General features: G+C 42.8%; 1 protein-coding gene across 1 annotated transcript; it reads right to left on the reverse strand.

The window, feature by feature from the left end:
• Positions 1-273: 273 nt before the first annotated feature.
• On the reverse strand, positions 274-21,084 carry SERPINE3 (serpin family E member 3). The gene is made up of 9 exons (XM_088469235.1): positions 20,937-21,084; positions 18,478-18,766; positions 13,543-13,776; positions 10,844-11,041; positions 10,317-10,515; positions 10,036-10,136; positions 9,788-9,874; positions 8,552-8,635; positions 274-377 (listed from the first exon to the last, which is right to left on the reverse strand). The coding sequence occupies exons 2-9, from the start codon at positions 18,734-18,736 to the stop codon at positions 334-336; spliced, it is 1,206 nt and encodes a 401-aa protein (XP_088325361.1). The 5' UTR covers positions 18,737-18,766; positions 20,937-21,084; the 3' UTR covers positions 274-333.
• Positions 21,085-21,333: the final 249 nt, after the last annotated feature.

Genomic DNA, 21,333 nt, shown 5'->3' on the forward strand with positions numbered 1-21,333 from the left:
TGCCAAGAACTGTTTGCTCATCTGATTTGTATTGTACCCAGCAGTGTTTACTTGAGTAAAATGAAGTCCGCCCTTTTGTGCCACGCGTGCAGCGTTACTCATGGCCGACTTCTGCTGCACAACTTTGAATAACTTTAAGCACTTTAGAGTTCTCTTTTTACAGTTCCAATAAGTGATGTCTTTTATTTTATTTAAAAAAACATGGAGAAGGCTACACGACAATGTGTAAAAATATCACTGCTTTATTCACAAGTATCTATAAAACATCAAGGTTTCAAAAGTGTGACTCCATGAACAATAAATATAAAACATTAGCCATCTTGTGCCGTGTGTTCATGGCATGGGGTTGGTGACTCTTCCAATAAACAACACAGAGTCTGTAAACAGAAAAAGCCAGGAGTACCATTAATCCTCAGGGAGGGGAATGGTGGTTTGGATTCGGAAAGAAAAGTTACCTTTTAAGAGTGATCAGTTAAACAAACAAACAAAAAAACACTTGTATCAAATCTAAAACGTGAGCATGCTTATTTTTCTATTTAATTTAATTGTCAGATACTATAATGTTAATAGGTGTCAGCGGTGTGTGATAGGGGTTAGTCTTCACAGCAGATAATTTAGCGATGGATTGGTCTACTAACTGGTAGAAATCAGGTGAGGAATAATATCATAGGGTTAAACAGTATGCAGCAGGGTACAGGATGCGGTATCTCCAGGTGCTGCCAGAAATGTATGGAGTTAATGCAGCCTGCACCTATATACAGTGGTGGCAGTGAGATGTATAATATATATGTATAGCAGAGGCAATATAGTGGGGCCTCTACCGATGGTGTACAGTCTCTTTTGTAGGGAGACACTCGGGGTCACGTCCATAGTGCACACTCTTCCAACAAATTAGTGATACTGTACCACTTATTACTTTGTTCATTCCTCACTGCTTTGTAAAAACCCTGTAGTCAATTAACCCCTGAAGCTGCATACACATGATTTTGTTACCAATCATTTTATGAACGATTGTCAGATTATCTGTCAGATTGTTTTTTAAAGTGTAATGAACGATTTTTTGAACTACAAACTATTTTTGTAACTTCCCTTAATGAAAATCTTTCAGTTGGTCAGTCAGAATGAACTACAAACGGGAACGCGTATGAACGATAATCGTTCATCGTTAGAACTCAGAAACTGATTTTTGTGAACGATAATGACGTTGTTATAGTTAAATCGTTAAAAAAATCGTTGCATGTGTGCACCTTTCATGTTTGACACAGATGATTGATTTATTTTTTTTCTGTATTGCAGAGGTATTTTAAAGCGACAATTTGTGTTTTTTTGTTTTTTTCCCTCTGAAGTGATAGTGTTCCAAAGGATCAGAAGATGCTATTACATTGTACCAGAAGTACAAACTTTACTACAGTGCTACATGTAGAACTCCCATACATTCCTCCTATAGCTCCTTGGGACCTAAACTTAACTGCCTTACACCATTCACCTCTGCCTTTCTAAGCTCTTTATATGCACAATCTAACGATTAAGAGGATTAGATTATTCCTCTATTGTTGGGCACCTGGGCCAGCAATACAAAATTGAAGTGCCATTCGTTGGTTGGAGAAAGATATGACATATTCTCTAAACTCACCATGTTTACCAACACTTCCTCACTCTTTTCATGGCACTATTTACATTACAGCATCCTCACACCCTCTGCTTCACGTTCCATACTGCCCCCTCCATACTCCACTCTGCTAATTAACATTCATTGACTTGTTTCCTATCTTAACTTCTCAACTGTAATTATCTCAAACTGCCACCATATATTAAAAGCTCATGCATTCTTCTTTTCTTCATTTTTCTGCTTTATTAGCATATTCCTCTATCTATATAATTCTGATACATGACACTACAGAAATTTAGCAAACCTTAAACATCAAACCTGTCTCCCATCATTTTCAAAAACCTTAAAATGTGACCTGTTGCACGCACTTATTCTTTTAACCATCTAAACTCCATCCATGTACTCTTCCACTCAAACAACCTCAAGCTTCTGGTAATAGAAAAAAGTCTCTAATGATCAGACACTGTCTCACCTACAGCCCTTTCAAATGGTGGCCTCCACCCATACCTTCAGGCTGGGAAACAGGCAAGAAAGTGGTGTTATAGTTCCAACTGTTTCTTCACTTATGGTTCCATCTTTTTAAATGTATACTATCCAAATGTTCAAAACCTTCTTTCTACTTTGGGGTCCTTAGGGATCCACAAGGATACCTTGGGGTATAGTGATTGCAGAGGCATCCGGGCACCTGGCTTCCCCTCTATACCGCACCTCCCAGCCAGAGGCTCCTCAGTTTAGTGTGGTGCCCGGCCGGAGTCTGGTCACCTCTCGCAGTGGGAACTGTTTAGAACAGCCCCAGAAGTTTTCAATGCAGTATCTTCTGAGTGGTCAGCGCGGACAGTCCGCAACACCGGTACTGATCCGGGGATCTTGGCGGGGTCTTTGCTAGGTAGACCCCGCGCGCACCCAAGGACTGCGGCTGGACGGCACGGGGACGAGGTAAACTGCGCTCAGTGACTGCTGGGCAGCAGTCCTATTCCCAGGGTTGGGGGACACCCTGGGAGGTTGGCGCGTGGAGCCAGGCCTCCCATATCCTGCGCTACCACTAGACCACCAGGGTAATCTGCCGCTGCACTTTGGAGGTCTGCAGCGGCATCCCGGGGGTTAATAGCCGGCCAGGGGAGAGAGCCTACCCTGCTACAGCAGTCAGGCGGCTGCTGCTCTCTGCACAGCGCGCCTTTCCACTGCGGTCTGGCCAGACTGAGGTAGCTTTCCTCCTCCGGGTACGCCCCCTCTGAGGTCTCTGGCAGCCATTTTATGGCACAAGTCACTGAACACCATGAGCGGTGCGAGGCCCGGGTCCCCCTGCATACCTCTCCCCCTGTGGGTCAGCGTATGTAGCACTAGCCTCTACAGACATTAGTCTGTATAATGGTATAGTGCCAGTGTGCAAGGGTTTTTCTCCTACATTGTATGTGACCCTGCAAGCGCTGCTGTCTACCTGTCTTTCTTCTGTCAGCATATATCTATACACTGTCCCCTTTTTGCTATAAAAGGACACCTCAGCAACTAGCCCCTGAAGTGTGTGTGTGTGTGCTGTCCGGGTGTATAGTAACCTCCAACACTGTGAGGTGGGTCACAAAATTGCATACTATATCCTTCACTATGTCCAGCAGTGAGGAGAATGTACGAATGTCTGCTCCCATCCTACTGTCATGTGTGAAATGTGCTGCATTGTTGGAGAGAGATGTGCTGCATGAGGGTTTCTGTGAGAAATGCTATTCTTCACCAGGTCCCTCTAACGGGCTCAGTTACCTCGCAGAGCCGCCTTGGGCATGCTTTCCTCAGGCATTGCAGGCCCTCGCGGGACGCTTGGCCATGCCTTCTTTGTTTCCCCTTCCGGGTTTCCTAACATCGGCTAAGTGGCCATGACTGTCATCCCAGTCCATCACCGCCTGGGGAAGTGCAGTGACCACGCCCTAGGTAGGCAAACTGATGGGCTGCCAGTGGTCTAGAAATGGGGTTTTTTACCATTTATGCGGATGATGAGGACTTAAAGTCTGACGATGGGGTGTTGCCAGAGTTTGACTCTGAGCTTTCCCCCGAGAGGTGCAGCCTAAGTCTAAAATAGATATGTATGTAGAAATATATATGTGTATATGTGTGTGTGTGTGTGTATATATATATATATATATAATTTATTTATTTATTTATTTATTTTTTTGACAGGCAACCAGTAAGCTATAAAAGTGCTAATGCATATGTGAATAAATTAATAAAACATTTTAAGCGTAGAGATATGTAAAAGGTGCAACAGTGAAATAAAATATGTAATTTATTCTAGGAATAGGTAAAAACACAAATACACAATAGATAAAAAAATTAAGATAGAATTACTAATACATAAGGACCAAATACATAAAAATATGAATAAAAAGACTGGATAGTGATCAATTGATAAAAGGAGGGTAACAGCTTATCTGAGCAAAAGAGGAGTCAGCGTTCATGTGGTAAGAGACTGCTACTCCCAACGCATTTCGGCCAACAGATGAAACATTACACATACCAGGCCTGATACGAGCGGTACGCTCGGCCCTGGCCATTGAGGAGGATGATCCTCCGGCTCCTAATTCCAAGCATTGATTGTTTAAGGAGGTGAGAACTACTGATGCCATTTTTCCTTTATCTGATCAACTAGTGGATTATTTGGAGGTAGCATGGGAAACTCCCGGAAAGCGTTTCCAGCCGCAAAGACGCCTGGCTCACGCGTATCCGTTTGTAGGGGAGTATTTCACCAAATGGGACTCTCCACCTGTGGTGGATTTGCATGTGACGCACTTGGTCAAGAGGATAGGAAGGTAGAAAATTGCCTGAAGTCCATTTATTTCCTGTTGGGTGCGGTGGCCAGGTCGGCTATAGCTATCTGCTTGGTAGCCACAGCTATGGAGTCCTGGGCATACTCCCTGGAGGAATCCCTGGCTTCAGAAACTAATAGCGACCAACTGACTGGTGAGCAAACTCTGTGATTCAGCCGCATATAATAATGAGGCTGCTTAGGAAGTCTCCTAACCTCAATGGGGTCGGCGGCCACAATTGCGGCTCACCGTACTTTGTGGTTCCGCTCTTGGATAGCTGACTCAAACAAGGGGTTTTGAGGGTTTGCCATATCATGGTAAAGTCCTGTTCGGTCCGTACTTAGCTGCTGCCAACCTGTCCACAATTTTGTCTAAGTCGGCATGCCTGCTTTCTGCGTCCATTCCTGCCGGGTCACGAACTGTCCTTTAGGGCCCAAGGTAAGGTTAAAAAGTCAGTCATTTCCTAGGCCATCGGCCCCCAGAAAGGACTGGCAAGCCCAATGCTTGGAGAACAGGTGTCCGGCTGCCGAGCCCGATGACTACGAGTCCTTGTCGGGGCGCTCCTCCCTGTGGGGGAGGCAGACTTCTTCAGTACATCCGGCGCTGGTGTCAAACCACCGCAGACGCATGGGTAGAAGAGGTAGTCTTTTGCACAAAGACTTGCAGATCCAGAAAGCAGTACATTCCTTGCTACAAGCTGGAGTCATGGTACCTGTCAAAGTGTCGCAAAGGAGACAGGGATATTATTAAAATCTCCTTCTGGTGCGCAAACCAGGTGGATCTTATCAACCTATCCTCAATCTCAAGTTCCTGAACAAATTCCTCAGGGTACCTCGATTCAGGATGGAAACCGTAGCTCCATTATACTGGCGATGGAACCGGGGGATCTAATGATATCCCTGGATATCCAGGATAGATACCTGCATATCCCGATTGCTTCTTCACACCAACGGTTTCTCAGATTTGCTATACAGCAACAACATTTCCAGTTTCGGGCTTTACCCTTTTGGCTGTTCAATGGAAGAATGCTCTATCTAGGAGCCCTCTTGGATTCACAACAGCAAAGGATCTTTCTGACGCCAGTCAAGATCTCCGTTTGGCAGACGTGAGTACACGTTTCCAGGGTCGCAGGGTGTTCATTCACTCAGCAATGCAATTACTGGGATCCATGGTATCGACCTTCGGCATGGTGAAGTATATCCAGTTTACAATCGCGACCTCTGCAAGTGTTGATCCTCTGTAAGTGGGCTGGATTACCTCTGCGGATAAAAAGCACAGTCGATAGTGCTCTCTCCGGAGATCCGGTTGTCTCTGACTTGGTGGCTACAGAAGGGGCATCTCGCCACAGGGCACCCTTTTTGGATACCGGACTTACCTTTGACAACGGATGCCAGCCTTCAAGGTTGGTGCGCGGTGACAGGTCCATACTCATTTCAAGCTGGACTCTGTACTTGCACAGGTTTCCTGAAGTATGTCAGACAACGCCACGACAGTAGCTTATGTCAACCGTCAAGGAGGGACTTGAAGTCACAGAAGTGTCCCGCATTCTGACATAGGCGGAAGGCCATCTTCCAGCCATATCGGCAGTGTTCATTCCCGGAGTCCTCAATTGGGAAGCGGACTTCCTCAGCCGTCATGACGTGCATCCCGAGGAATGGTCTCTTCACCAACAGGTGTTTATACTCCTAGTGGAAAGGTGGGGCCTTCTGACACAATCGCAAACTGCCAGTGTATGGGTCCAGAACAAGAGATGCGGGCGTTCTCCTGGTAGACGCTCTGTTGGTCCAGTGGACCTTCCAGTTTGCGTGCCTCTTTCTTCAGGTGTCCCTTCTACCACAAATACTTCAAAAGTTCAAGCAGGTAGGAGGCAAGATCCTGTTGGTGGCTCCAGCGTGGCCCAGACGTCTCTGGTACTCAGACCTTCAGAGTCTCTCCATCGACACTCCGTGGCTGCTGCTTCAACACCAGGACCTGTTGTCCCAGGGTCCTTGCCTTTACCCGGATCTGGGACGTCTGTCTTTGTCGGCGTGGCTCTTGAGACATCCCTCCTGGGGTTTTTCAAGCTCGGTTAACACCATGCTCAGAGCACGTAAACCAGCCTCTGCCAGGATTTCCCACAGAGTGTGACACTCCTGCTTTCCGTGGTGTCGTCCTAAGAGGTACGGCCCTCAGGCGTTTAGGAAATCCAGAGTTCTGGCTTTCCTTCAGGCGGGCCTGGATCTTGGTCTCCGCCTGGCCTCGCTCACTGTTCAGGTCTCGGCCCTGTCAGTGTAGTTTCAGAGACGGATTGCTTCTCTTCCTGATGTCCGCACCTTTTTGCAAGGTGTCGTATTCAGCCTCCCTTTGTCCCCTCTTTGGGGCCTTGGGATCTGGCTGTTGTGCTTAGGGCCCTCCAGGGCCCCCCTTGAGCCACTGTCTGGCTATGGTTTCAGCCAGAAGAGCACCAGTTTTGGGGGCTTTTTCTTGTCGCTCCACATGTGTTATTTGCCACCAGGACAGGGCGGTGATTATAACTCACCCTGGGTTTCCTCTGAAGTTGGGGTCAAGTTGTTGTGCCCGCTTTTAATTTACTGGACCTCTCAGCAGGTGAGGCCTCTTTGGATGTGGTACGAGCCCTCAGGATTTATGTGGACTGCGCCGGTCCCTTTGGGAAGTCAGACTCCCTGTTTGTCCTCTATGGTTTTGATAGGAGGGGTTGGCCAGCCAACAAGCAGACTTTGGCTAGAGGGCTTCGTCTGACTAGTTCTGAGGCCTACACTAGGGAAGGCCTTTCAATTCAGCCTTCTGTTTCTGCTCATTCTACTCGGTCTGTGGGCCCTTCGTGGGCAGCTCTGCGTGGTGCCTCGGCTGTGCAGCTTTGAAAGGCGGTCACGTGTTCTTTTGCCTGAAGCTTTGTGAGGTATTATTCATTTGATACCTTTGCCTCTCAGGATGCTTCCTTTGGGCGGCGGGTTCTCTCTGCACAGGAGCGTACCTACCCTTAGGGGGACTGCTTTGGGACATCCCCAAGGTATCCCTGTCGATCCCTAAGGACCCTGAAGTAGAAAAGAGATATGGTAAAAACTTACCTTTTGTTATCTTTTTCTACGAAGTCCTTAGGGTCCACAGGGCGCCCGTCCTGACGCCCCTGTACTTCAGTTGGGTGTTGCTCTGGTCAACGGTTTCTGTCTCCTATGTGAGAATGTGATTCTTGAGCGTTCCAGACTTTTGTGTCTTTTTCTCCTCCTCCCGGCCTTTGGCTTACTACTAAACTGAGGAGCCTCTGGCTGGGAGGCGGGGTATAGAGGGGAAGAAAAAAATTAACTGCGTGGTGCCCGGATGCCTCTGCCATCACTATACCCCAAGGTATCACTGTGGACCCTAAGGACTTTGTAGAAAGAGAGATAACAAAGGTAAGTTTTTACCACAGCTCTTTATTTGCATGTTGCTTTGGACTATTGTCCTCCTGGACGACAAACAATTCCTTGAACATTTCATGCCTTTTCTTCCTCCTTTCTTATCCTCTGACATGATCCCCCACACATCCCCCCCCCTCCCTCTAAACGTCTCAATGACTCCTATCTAGACCTCTCTGTGGGCCTGCTCTTCTACTCATTGTGAATGACCACTACCTTGATCTTGGTTTTTTTTTTTTATAAACTGTTTCTTTATCCCTCAAACTGTATTCCACCACCTTAACCTGTTCCATTCTATACCAAACTTCTGTATACCTGCATAAATCTCAACTCCATTAATGTAACAACTTTAAAGCTCTTTCCAGCAACTTCTCTCTACAATGTATACATTCTCCTGTACTAATCTGGTAATCCTGCATCTTAATCTGACCTGAGCAAATGCCCTCTAGCAAGTGGCTGTCAAAATATCTCTCAATTTGACCACTCTGCTCAATATTTGTGCCTCTTATCTACGCTGTTTCCATTGCCTATTACAGGGCTTCATCCGCTCTGTGGAATTCCCTTCCTTGTATAATAAGACTTTCACTTTGCCTCCAAATATTCTGTTCCCTAAGCGCTTGTATCTTTAGACATATTTACCAATTCCTGAACCACCCTCTTCCCTTGTTTACTCTACCCAGTTGCCACCACTTTATACAGTTCACAAGTTTGCATTTATTCCCCTTAGATTCAATTTTATTATGTTGGTACTGTACCTGTGCTGGCTTGTCGTAAGAAAAATAGAAATGGTCTGTCTGCTTTAAACACAGGCATGCGGGATCTTTTCTTCAACACCATAGCTGTAGATTAAAAATAAAAAAATTTAGACCAGGTGAAACCTGTAGGAGGTACTGATATGTTGATCAAGAAATTAAAGCTATAAACCCAGAATCTATTTATTATATTGCACCATACATTCAACAAAACCATACCGTCAACTTGCAAATACAGGAGTACAAATAAATTATTATAGCACAATTCTTGCTATTTTATGTGTTGCATAGGTACAATAACAAATGGCACAAAACAAGTACAGATTCAGTACGTATAATTGAATAGAGCACAAATTACACTTGAATACAAAAAATTGCAGCCTAATCTAGAAGGGGCAGGTTTAGATGATTGGAGCAATGGGACACAGCAGGACAATCCAGATGAAAAGTTTGCTTTTGAGGGAGTGTATTGTAAGATGGTGGAGGTTCTGGTAAAGCAGAGCAGGGAGTTACATAAGTGGAGAGAAGGGTAAGTAAGAGAGAAAAGTTGTGTTTTGAGGATGCATTTGAATGATTGTAAATTGCGGGAGAGTGGTCAGTCAGGGCAAAGAATTCTATAAATGGAGTAGGGTTAGCAAGAGTGAAAAGTTGGGTTCATTTGAAAGATTGTAGGTTGTGGGAGTGTCTAGTCAAGTGGGGCAGGAAGTTCCATGTGTAGGAAGAAGTCTTGAAGGCAGGAGTGGACAGGTCAAGCTGAGGTGTATCTAGTGAATATATTAAAGTGAAGCGTGGGTGAGGGTTATAAGCTTGAAGCAAGTTGTGGGGGGAATGGAGAGTCAGTGAAGAGATTTACAGAGAGGTGCTGAAGATGAGTGGTGGTGGGTCAGTAAGATCAGTCCCTCCACTGCAACTCTCCATGGTTTGAAGAGGAGGGAGAAGGGAAAGCTGTGGAGGAGGAGTAGGTTGCAGTAGTCAAAGCTGAGGATAATGAACAAGTGAGCCAGTATTTTGATTAATACCTAATTTGAGAGAGGTGCAAATTTTGGCTGTTGTGAAGGAGGAGGTAGTAGAACAGTGAGAAGGACTGGCTGGTGCAACATGCACACAAGAGCATATGGTGTTATGTGGTACACAGTCTCTTATTGTTGTGTGTCCCGCTTACCCATGTAATGTTTATTACAAGTAAATAGTCAAATGGTGTGAATGGCGCTGCCACTGTTCACGTTATGGTTTACATACCTGTGACTCCAGAGGCTCTTGTGCCTCCTTCTGACACTTCAATCTCTGCCTTATGAATGGCTTGTGAGATGTACAAGTTGCTGTGCTCTGGAAGATGGTATAGACACATATGGTCATTTGTTATCACTGATAGAAGTTTATATATGTGTATAATTATGTAATATCAGTGTTATCAAACCCCCCCTGATGCTTTTAACACCGTGATATTCTACATTTAATTATACCTATGATATGAATTAAAAGATTACCTGATATCCCTTTAAAATCTGCCTTCATTGGATCAAATAGATCTGACAATCTGAGAACTGGTAATACCATCCTCAGATCACTGTGGCTTTGTAATTTGAACCTGCAAGTAAATGTGATCTGTCATGACATTACAATAAAGTTGATTAAAAACTTCTTGTTAATTACTTTTTTCTAAAATCGCAACCTTTACCACCTATAAAAGATTGATTATGAAAAGACCTCAGATTACTGCATTCTAGAACTAAAATTATCAAAACATGCCTGATCTTTAAATTATTACCTGGGCAAGAAGACATCCATTTTGATCCTCTTCATAGAGCTGGTCCACAGTGCAATGATCTTTGATGATAGGTTTGATTCAATGGAAGACAATGGTGAGTTCCTGTCTGTGGTTCGTACCACAAACATACTGACTGAGTTCCCCAGATATGGAAGCTCAATTACTGTAAACTTCTCAAGGGAAGTGGTTTCGAACTGGCCTGCAAGAAAAGTCTTGTGTATATAGTGGTTATTACAGCATTTAGTTAAACTAACTTAAAAACAAACAGATACAAGATTTGTTTAGTTGACTAATTACAAAAAGTTAGTGCATGGGGGTATGGTACATCTTAATTATTTTTGGCAACAGCGTATCCCTGATCTATGTATAAACAAGCATTTGTATTTATGCGCGCTGCCCTATAGTTACAATACAACACTTAACGTTACAACAATGGAATTAACAGTTTGAATATTATAATTTAATATTTATTTCCTTGTCTTACAATAACTTATTAAGATGTTGTTAGACTATTAAACATTCCTAACCGTAGTTTACATCCGCAGTTTGGTGCATCATGGGAACCTTAACCACTGATCCATCCATGCTAATGAAAGGCAAGGTCTGAGTGCCGGTAAATGTGAATTTGGTTTTCCATCTGCTTTTGAAATACATTGTGCTCACAAGTGCGATCTGTGTGAAACCTGGTCTGAAAAGTCCACAAGGCGCAAGAGTCTGTGTCCCACCTGTATACAAAACAATCAGACATGTGAGATGACTTTCATTTTGCTAGTTAAAATCTGAAATAGTTCATATTGTTAAACTCTGTTTATGTTTGTATTCTGAGTCTGTGCTAGCCTACACCTGCGTGCATAGGCTGCGTTCTCATAATGGCTGTCTGCATTGTATGTAAGCTTCCATATCATGTATGTGCGTGCTGGAAAAAGGAACACACACACGACAGTGTATATGTGGAAAAGAGAAGGATACCCTTTCATGTTGGATCTTCGCGATCTTGCTTGTAAATGAGGAAGCAAGACCATGGGCAGGTGTGGGAGGGGTTAGAAGCCTGAGCAGCGATGAGAGATTGGAAGTATGTTTGTTTGGCAGTAGCCAGAGCATAGGAAGGGTAGACAGCAGTATATGTGAGGAAGTTTGAGATTTACACCAATGACATTCACCGTTCCAAGAAAGTGTTAGAAGTTGCTGTTACTCAGGTGTCTCCCACACTGAAGTTCACGTGGAGTGTGAAGGGCTATTTCTACGGTTTCATTAAATTGTGGTATAGCAATATTAGGAGAAGAGAACGTAGACATTGGACGTCGTGGAGAGGTGGATAGTTTGTGAAAATAAAGAGAGTGAAGGTTTCTGTGGGTATGAGGAAGCATGGTACGGTTTGATAACAGGAAGATTTACAGCCGTGGCCAAAAGTTTTGAGAATGTAAAGCATCCTGAGACCATTCATGTGTGGGGTTACTTCTCAGCCAAGGGAGTGTGGTCAGTCACAATTTTGCCTAAGAACACAGCCATGAATACAGAATGGTACCAAAACATCCTCCAAGAGCAACTTCTCCCAACCATCCAAGAACAGTTTGGCGAAGAGCAATGCCTTTTCCACCATAAGGCAAAAGTGATAACTAACTGGCTTGGGAACAAAACATAAACATTTTGGGGCAATGGCCAGGAAACTCCCCTGACCTTAATCCCATTGGGAACTTGTGGTCAATCCTCAAGAGGCAAGTGGACAAACAAAAACCCACAAATGCAGACATACTCCATGCATTGATTAGGCAAGAATGGGCGGCCGTCAGCCAGTATGTGGCCCAGAAGTTGATTGACAGTATGCCAGGGCGAATTGCAGAGGTCTTGAAAAAGAAGGGTCAACACTGCAAATATTGACTCTTTGCATAATGTAATTATCAATAAAAGCCTTTGACACTTATGAAATATAGCATAGTCACATCTGACAAAAAGGTCCAAAAACATTGAAGCAGCAAACTTTGTGAAAACCAATACTTGTGTCCAGGGGTGTCTTTAGAGAGGAGGGGGCCCTTGTACATCCCCCGTCACAGGCCCCTTCCTCTTCGGCAGCCGACTGACGCAGCTGGCTGGCCACCGACTGATGCGGCTGGCTGGCCACCGTATAATCAATAGACTCTGGGCACTAGAGTGTGCCTGGAGTCTATTGCGCATGTGCAGCTCCTTGGGGAAAAGCCGCGGTGCCATTTTCCTGGCAATTTCCTCACAGCGCATGCGCAAAACGCCGGAAAAATGGCTGCGGTGGCCATTTTCTGGAGTTTGAGCAGTGCTGGGAGACCCGACACGGGACCTTGTAGAGGTAAGTTTTACATAATATGGGTGCAGGGTGTGCAGTGCGGGGCCCCCACCCTGCACTCCTTTTAGCTACGCCCCTGCTTGTGTCATTCTCAAAACTTTTGGCCATGGCTGTAAGTAAGGGAAGAGAGCTCACAGGTTATAAGGCGATGATCTGAGACAGGTAAATGAATGTTATTCAAATCAGAAAATTACTATCCCCTAGAGCAGGTGTTGGCAAGCAAAATATTAACATTAATAAATGTTAATGTTGACGTAATTTAACATGTAGACATCAACATGCTGACACACACCTTTTTTTGTGCATATTTTAGCCTAACACTAAATGTCAACGTTATGAACATATCAACATTTTAACCATGTCAACAGCTGTGAATGTTGACATGTTTCTTGTCGACCTTACATCTATGTCGACATTCTGACCGGATACTGGTGGGCAATGTGCGGCACTCCAGCTCCTGTGCAGCCACACATCCCAGAATGCCCTGCCACAGATTTACTGTTAAGGCGTACTAAATCTCTCTCAGGACAGGCTGGAATTTGTAGTCCCACAGTGCCGCATGTTGTCTAATGGGAGAGGACAAGAGGGAGTATTGAGGTTCTTCCATAAATATTTAGTTAAGCTGAGAGAATAACAATAAATAATGAAAGCTGCATACAATCGCCAAGAGTATACGGCTTTTCTTCATTTGCTATAGTGACGTGTACTTGTTCAGCACTGCATTACTTAAAGGGAACGTCATGGATGGTAAATTGAGTAGATTAGAGCAGAGGGTCTATCAAGAGAGGACTATGTGATACATGGAAATGAGGGAAATAACAGGAAGGAACACACACACAAATATTGAATAGAAAAGTTATTACTCAGTTCCACATGTGAAGGAGGATCCTACACATGTGGACAATCCCTCACCTCCTGTGTTCTTTGTTACCCACTGGTTTATCTGAGTAGCTGTCCTGTTGTACTCAGTGAAGTTTGCCAGCTGAAGGCTGCTGTTAGCCCATAGTGCAGCATAGTCAGTAAACTGGGCTGAAAGGGGTGTCCCTGTCTGGATGAATAAGGCGCACGTTAAGTGGATGGTGGTCTCTTGGCTGGAGTTGGTAAATTCCCTGTGCACGGCTTTCATAAAGCTTTGCACAGTTTCATCTGATAATAAATAGAAAACACATGATCAATACAAGTAAGTAATGATAGTTACTATAAATTCTAAACTATCTTTACAATCTGCCTCCTACATCGCTCCCCTTAAACCAACCAAATCAATCCCAAAGTGCGGTCACCGTGTAGCTTACGGTGTGTTCCTAATCCAGCAATCTTGACTTATTTAAATGAAAATCCTTTAAGTATTTCATTAAAATCAAATATAGGCTTTTAAAATAATTTTCCTTACTCACACTGCATGAACTTTTGGAAGTAAAGTTGTTATTGTAAATTATTAAAGGCTTAAGAAGGGAAAGAAAGCAGATATGCTGCTCGGTCAGTGACTAGCACTGCCTGGGCTAAACAGAAATCTCACTCAATATGGATTTGATTTAAATGATTGGATAAAGGCTACATCATTCATTATACTCATCCGTTGCCATAGTAGGTTGTCTTCTAGATTTCACCTAAACAGAGAAATTGTTACTAAATATAGCCTAGGGGGTATAATTACTAAAGTGGGGTTTATTAGATGTGGAGATGTTGACCATAGCAACCAATCAGATTCTAGTTATTTATCTAGTACCGTCTAGAACAGCGGTTTTCAACTGCTGTGCCATGACAGGTCCTAAAGCGTGCCACTGCTGTCAGTTTAACTTCAAGCCCAGGTAGCGCTGGGCTCTTCCAGGTATCTCAGAGACCCTGCCCGGGCTGTGACCTATGATGTCACGCCGCTGTGTCTCATAGGTTACGGCCCGGGCAGTCCTGTCCGCATTCCCTGCCCTATCTCTGCACTCTGATTGGGTGTGACTGAGGCTACAAACCACTGACTTCTGCCCAGGGGCATTTTTAGAGAGGAGGGGGCCCCCTCCTCCCTTCCCGGTGGCCAACTGACGCAGCTGGCTGGCCACCGGAGCATTAGTAGACTCTGGGTACTAGAGTGTGCCCGGAGTCTACTGCACATGCGTAAAACGCCAGGAAAATGGCAGCGGCAGTCATTTTTCCATTTTTTGTACAGCGCTGACACCCGGTGCGGGACCTCGGAGAGGTAAGTTTTATATAATATGGGTGCACCGCACACCCTGCACCCATTATAGATACACCCCTGCTGCTGCCGGTGCCACCCATGGCTAAGGGACAGGGATGATTAGGAGCTCCTTTCTCTGTTACCATTAGGTCAGCTAAGTCTTTTGTTGTTGACTGGGGCAATAATTGATTTTTATTTTTTGTTTTCTGTGGGGCAATGTCTTTGATTTTTTTTCCTGGGGAGGGACAATGTGTTTTATTTTTTTTCCTGTGCGGGCCTATGTGTGTGGGTTTTTTTTTACTGTGGGTACCTATGTTTGTGTTTTCTTCCCACGGGGACGATGTGTGTGTTACTTTCTCTGTGGCGGCCAATGTGTGTGTTTCCTTTTTCCAGTGGAGGACTGGTGGTGTGCCTTGGCAATTTTAAAATTGTGTTTGGTGTGCCGTGAGTAGGTAAAGGGTGAAAATCACTGGTCTAGAAGATAATAGCTAGAATCTGATTGGTTGCTATAGGCAACAGCTCCACATCTGAATACTCGCACTTTAGTAAATATACACCTAGTAGTGAACACTGGGATTCTATCAAGTGAGAAGACAGAGGTATATATTATATTACTTCATGACAGTGGTGCTGTGCAGTATTATGACATATTTTAGGACTTGAATAATGATATATGTGCATGCTTTCCTTTTTCCATCTAGTTTTAGATCATTTTATAGAAACCTGAGGAACCCCTAGGCATGATGTATGTTCTGTATAAAAGCTACACCCTGCTATCTTTTACATAATGTCCAGCCAAAATGAGCTATGCCTCCAGTCTATTCTGGTGTGCCCACATTTCACGAGGAATAAGGACCTGGTATGACAGGATATGGCCCTTCTAACTGTGGAGAAATCATGAGTGGCCCAAACAATAGCTGGCACTAAAGGGTAATGCCATTGTGAGTGGCAGTTTCAGTACACGCAGTGTATAGGACGCATCATTGCTAGATCTGGTTTTCTGCATACATCAAGATTCTGAGGTCTAGAAACACCAGATGCTGTATATCCCAGAATACTCAACCATGGGAGGTGGCAGTAATTCTAGAAGCACATACAGTTGGGACCAGAATACTATGTCTGTATAGCCATGGCCAAAAGTTTTGAGAATGACTCAAGTATTGCGTTTCACAAAGTTTGCTGCTCCAGTGTTTTTAGACCTTTTTGTCAGATGTTATTATGGTATACTGAAGTAAAATAACAAGCATTTCACAAGTGTCAAAGGCTTTTATTGAGCATTACATTAAGTTTATGCAAAGAGTCAATATTTGCAGTGTTGACCCTTCTTTTTCAAGACCTCTGCAATTCGCCCTGGCATGCTGTCAATCAACTTCTGGGCCACATACTAACTGATGGCCGCCCGTTCTTGCTAATCAATGCTTGGAGTTTGTCAGAATTTGTGGGTTTTTGTTTGTCCACCCATCTCTTGAGGGTTAACCACAAGTTCTCAATGGGATTAAGGTCTGGGGAGTTTCCTGGCCATGGACCCAAAATTTCGATGTTTTGTTCCCTGAGCCACTTAGTTATCACTTTTGCCTTATGGCAAGGTGCTCCATCATGCTGGAAAAGGAATTGTTCATCACCAAACTGTTCTTGGATGGTTGGGAGAAGTTGCTCTTGGAGGATGTTTTGGTACCATTCTTTATTCAAGGCAAAATTGTGAGTGATCCCACTCCCTTGGCTGAGAAGCAACACTGAAATTTTAAGTCCACGGCTAGGAAACTCCCCAGACCTTAATCCCATTGAAAATTTGTAGTCAATCCTCAAGAAGCGGGTGAACAAACAAAAACCCACAAATTCTGACAAACTCCAAGCATTGATTAGGCAAAAATGGGCGGCCATCAGTCAGTATGTGGCCCAGAATTTAAATGACAGCATGCCAGGGCAAATTGCAGAGGTCTTGAAAAAGAAAGGTCAACACTGCAAATATTGACTCTTTGCATAAACTTAATGTAATTGTCAATAATAGCCTTTGACACTTATGAAATGCTTGTAATTTTTCTTCAGTATACCATAGTAACATCTGACAAAAAGGTCTAAAAACACTGAAGCAGCAAACTTTGTGAAAAGAAAACCAATCCTTGTGTCATTCTCAAAACTTTTGACCATGGCTGTATGTTATAAAAAAAAAAAAAAAAAAAAAAAAGGGGGTTCCACCCATCTGTGTGATGTAATGTATGGGATACTAATAGTCCAGACTGACATGATGATCTGTTCTTATAGCATTTATTGTACAAATGGAATCGGTATGTCTGGGATGAGGAATCCTTACATTTACACTATTATAAAAATTATGTATATATTTATACGTGTGATTAGATATAGCTTTAGGGACAGAACAGTTTTGTGTAGAAACCATTTTTTAGAACATATGAAATATATACGGCCATGTGAAGCTGCCACTGTAGCTAATCTGCGTTAGCCCTTGTGGCTTCCACGCTCATTTTTACAGTGCTATAAAACCCTCAGTAGCTGTATTACCATAGCTGATAGTGCTGCCTGTAGCTTAGATGATTGATGGGCACCCCTCATGTAACTCTCCCCACCAGAGAAATGTGTCATCATTGATCCTGTATAGTGGTACTGATATCACACAGGGGTAGATGTACTAAGCCAATGAGAGAGATAAAGTACCAACCAATCAACTCCTGTCATTTTTCAAAAACAGCCTGTAACATGGCAGTTAGGAGCTGATTGGTTGGTACTTTATCTCTCCACAGCTTAGTACATCTCCCCTAACCCTAGCGTGCGTGGAAGGGGGTGTGTCCTTATGTCTGCGAGGCCATGCCCCTTGATTTACCATTTCGGGTCCATCCTTATCACATTGGGTGGCTTGCCCAGCGCTTCGGGAGCTACTGGGATGCCCCCAGCTTCCCCTAGCACAGTGTGGATGATGTGCACAGATGCGGCTCTGCTCGATGACACCATCCGAGGGGGTGACACCAAAATAGCAGGGCAGCTCTGCTGTCTTGGTCTCCCCTTCTCGAATGGTGTCACCCTGTGCAGCCTGCACTCCTCGCATCCCCTAGTGACGCCACTGCATACATCTACGGCACCGATCCGCTGATCCACGATCTAATCCATGGATTGGCGGTCATCGATATTTGGCAATCCGTTGGCAGATCGGGGAAATTCAATATGTAAAAAAATCCCTGATTCACTGATTCTGACCATTTTTGGGTTGGGATCAGGGAATTGAGATATTTCAACATGTTAAATATCCCCAATTCCCCTACCCTGCCAGAATGGGGAATTGCCGTGATAGCGGCTAGATGTATAGGCCGCAGTACTTATTTGCTATAGATTTATCTGTGACTTCAAAGTTTATTTTAGCTGGGACCCCAAGAGTCAGAGTGCCATCGTTCTGAGACCCAGAGAAGATGCAGTTCCCAATATAATATTATTTTTATAATAGTTTCCCTTTCATATTCCAACACCATGCCAGTGTAATGAGACTAGTTTATTGCAGTACCATGGGCTCCCGTTTATTGCAATGATACTGTAGTATTTCTTGATGAATATACCTTTATCAATATAGAGTGATTTATTACACTACAAATGGCACAAGTCATGCATGGCAGTTTTTACCTTTTTTTTAAATGTATTTATTTACTATTAGTATTGTTTAAAATTGACATTACCATAAACATTGTATCCCAGCACATTCTGTATCTGAGCGAAGGTATGTCCTCGAGCTCCGAATTGCAACAGCCCCAGAGAGCTGGCTACACTGCTTGGAGAGACTACCAGGTTAGTCCTGTTCTCTATCTCCGCTAATGTCTGGTACAGCCTGACCGCAAACTCTGTGTTCAATTCTCTGAGTCTCTCAGGCATGTGGCTTGAACCCTGGCTGAGGAAACATGAACACAGAAGCCCCAAGAGCACACACACCGAAGGCATGGAGAATGAGGGCAGAGCCAATCTTCAAGCCTGAAAATAAAATAGGTACAAAAGTACATATTACATATGATTATGGTGTATAGTGTGCACATGTATACCTATACACACATACATAATATGAGTACTCTGGAGCTAGTCACAGAGGTATAGATTTAAAGAGAAAAACCAATCAGAAGTTAGCTGTGATTTAAGTATTGCAAGGTAAATGAGAGCAGCTGCTTGACTGGATACTATATTTTTGCATCTCTCTAATAAATAAACCTATTTCCTTGGAAGAAGTTGAGATTGTTCAATTATCTTCTATCTTTTTAATATAAATATATATATATATAAATATATATGAACAATGCTTGGCACTGTAACTTAAATGTAGCACAAACCTGGGTGCCTTCCCACTTAGGATATCCAAATATATGGTGCTGAACGAGCGACACTCCCAGTGTAAAAAGTTCTCAATCAAAGGGTCCCAGACCTCTAAGTAAGTTACTTAGAGGTCTGGGACCCTTTTGATTGAGAACTTTTTACACTGGGAGTGCTGCTCGTTCAGCACTATATATACATATACATACATAGAGTATATATAAATATATATATATGTGTGTGTGTGTGTTTTATGAATAATTAAAAACAAAACAAAATATTATTTTTGACAATAAACTTGATGTGCAGCGACTTCAGTGTTTAAATATTAATTAGTATCTGTCTAGTTAGTGGTCAAACCAAAGATGTGAATATTTTCACATAACCCTATTATGTGGTAATATTAAGACTGGTATCCTATTAAGTGATAAATAAATAATTAGACTAAAATTTCAACAATTGAATAATATATATGAAGTGTCAGTGCATCTGTGCAAAAAGACATATATAAGGTGAACTAGTGTATAGATACTAAAACCAATTGCAAACAATAACTCTCATATGGTCTATTATAATAAATATATAATGATTTATTACTAGGTATATACCAGGGAAACAGGTGTCATTTATATAAAATGATACAAAATTTATTTAGATTACAACATTAGATGAATAAATTTAGATTTTTAGAAAAATAAAAACAAATAATAAATGAAGGATATACAATATAAAATCATAAGCACAATGATCAATGCAGTTTAAAAAGCTATTTAATTTTGAGCATGACTAGTGCAAGGTAAAGCAACTAAATAGATAAGAAGAATATATATATATATATATATATATATATATATAAAGTGGCCAATGTGCCAAGTCCTTATCTTATTGGTAATTTCTTAAGCAAGTTCATATGGGGCAGGCTCCCAATGCGTTTCGTCTGATCCACAGACTTCTTTAAGGGAAATATTAACCTATTTTAAAAAAATTATATCCTTAATGTGTTCATGTTTGTCTACAATAAGAAATTTAGCTTTTTTTTTTCTTAAAAAAATAAATAAATAAAAACAGCATTTTTAGAGGGTCAAATGTTGAAAGCAATTTTTTTTGTGTGCATGTGAATTTCATTGCAGTCACTTATTTTAAGATCACTATTTACACTGTAGAAAAAAGTTACAAATACAACTAGTTGTCTTTTGCTAAAGTAAGAGCAATTTACAGAAGTAACAGAAACTAGCTAATTTGCTAAGTGTAATGGGGGGTATCCACTTAGCGATTTAGCCAAGTGATTGCACGATAATGACATCGTTATCGTGCAATCGCTTGCAAATCACACATGCATTGTGCATGTTTTGGTCGGAAGCGACCAGCAATGCGCGTGCCCACTGGTCGCTTCTTACATTCGACATCGCCCGTACATGCTGGTCAACCTGACGATTTCGTCAGGTTCCGCATGTGCGGGGATGAGGGATGTTCCGGGACTGAAGAAGTGAACGTTCATTCTAGGCTCATTACTAGCTATACAAACGACAGCACAATTGCAATGTCGTAATCGTGCTCTCAAAAATATCACTGCATTGATTAACATTTATCTATATAGTGCTGGATATTCAGTAGAAGATTACAGTTAGAATCAGTTAATTCAACTAGTTACTGTGTGTGTGTATATATATATATATATATATATATATATATATATATATATAGTTTAGTGACTCCTACCATATAGACATAGATATAATTCATGCTGAAAATGTGTACATATTTTAACTAGTAATGGCAAATCTGTCGCATTGGTTTTGCAACAGATGTAATCATCTCAGCCAGCTGCAGAGCTACTCACAGTTTGTGTTGTGTTGCGCTGTCTCTCCAGATGTCTGCCCCTCTGTGAATCTCCTTATGTCAAGCACTTTGAGATGTGTGGATGAATACATCTAAGTCATGAGACAACATGGAAAGGGGTAGCCGGTGACTGCAGTCACTATTGGTGATGTCTGTACCACTCTGTCAGATCCCTGGGTACTAGTGACTCTATATAGAGCCAGGCAGAGAGGCAGGTCACTAATTAGTAAATCCACTGTAAGGCACATTAAGGAACACTTGGGGATGGAGTCAGCACATTTTATTGAATTTTTACATGGTTGTATGACTTGATTGTACTTCACCAGATCATTAGGCGTGACAGCAATATATAAATAGAAATGCATTTCACAATTGTCTATTCCAGGGGTTGGTCATTA

The sequence above is a fragment of the Taudactylus pleione genome, unplaced genomic scaffold, assembly GCF_031769625.1.
Source record: "Taudactylus pleione unplaced genomic scaffold, aTauple2 ptg000089l, whole genome shotgun sequence".
NCBI lineage: Eukaryota > Metazoa > Chordata > Amphibia > Anura > Myobatrachidae > Taudactylus > Taudactylus pleione.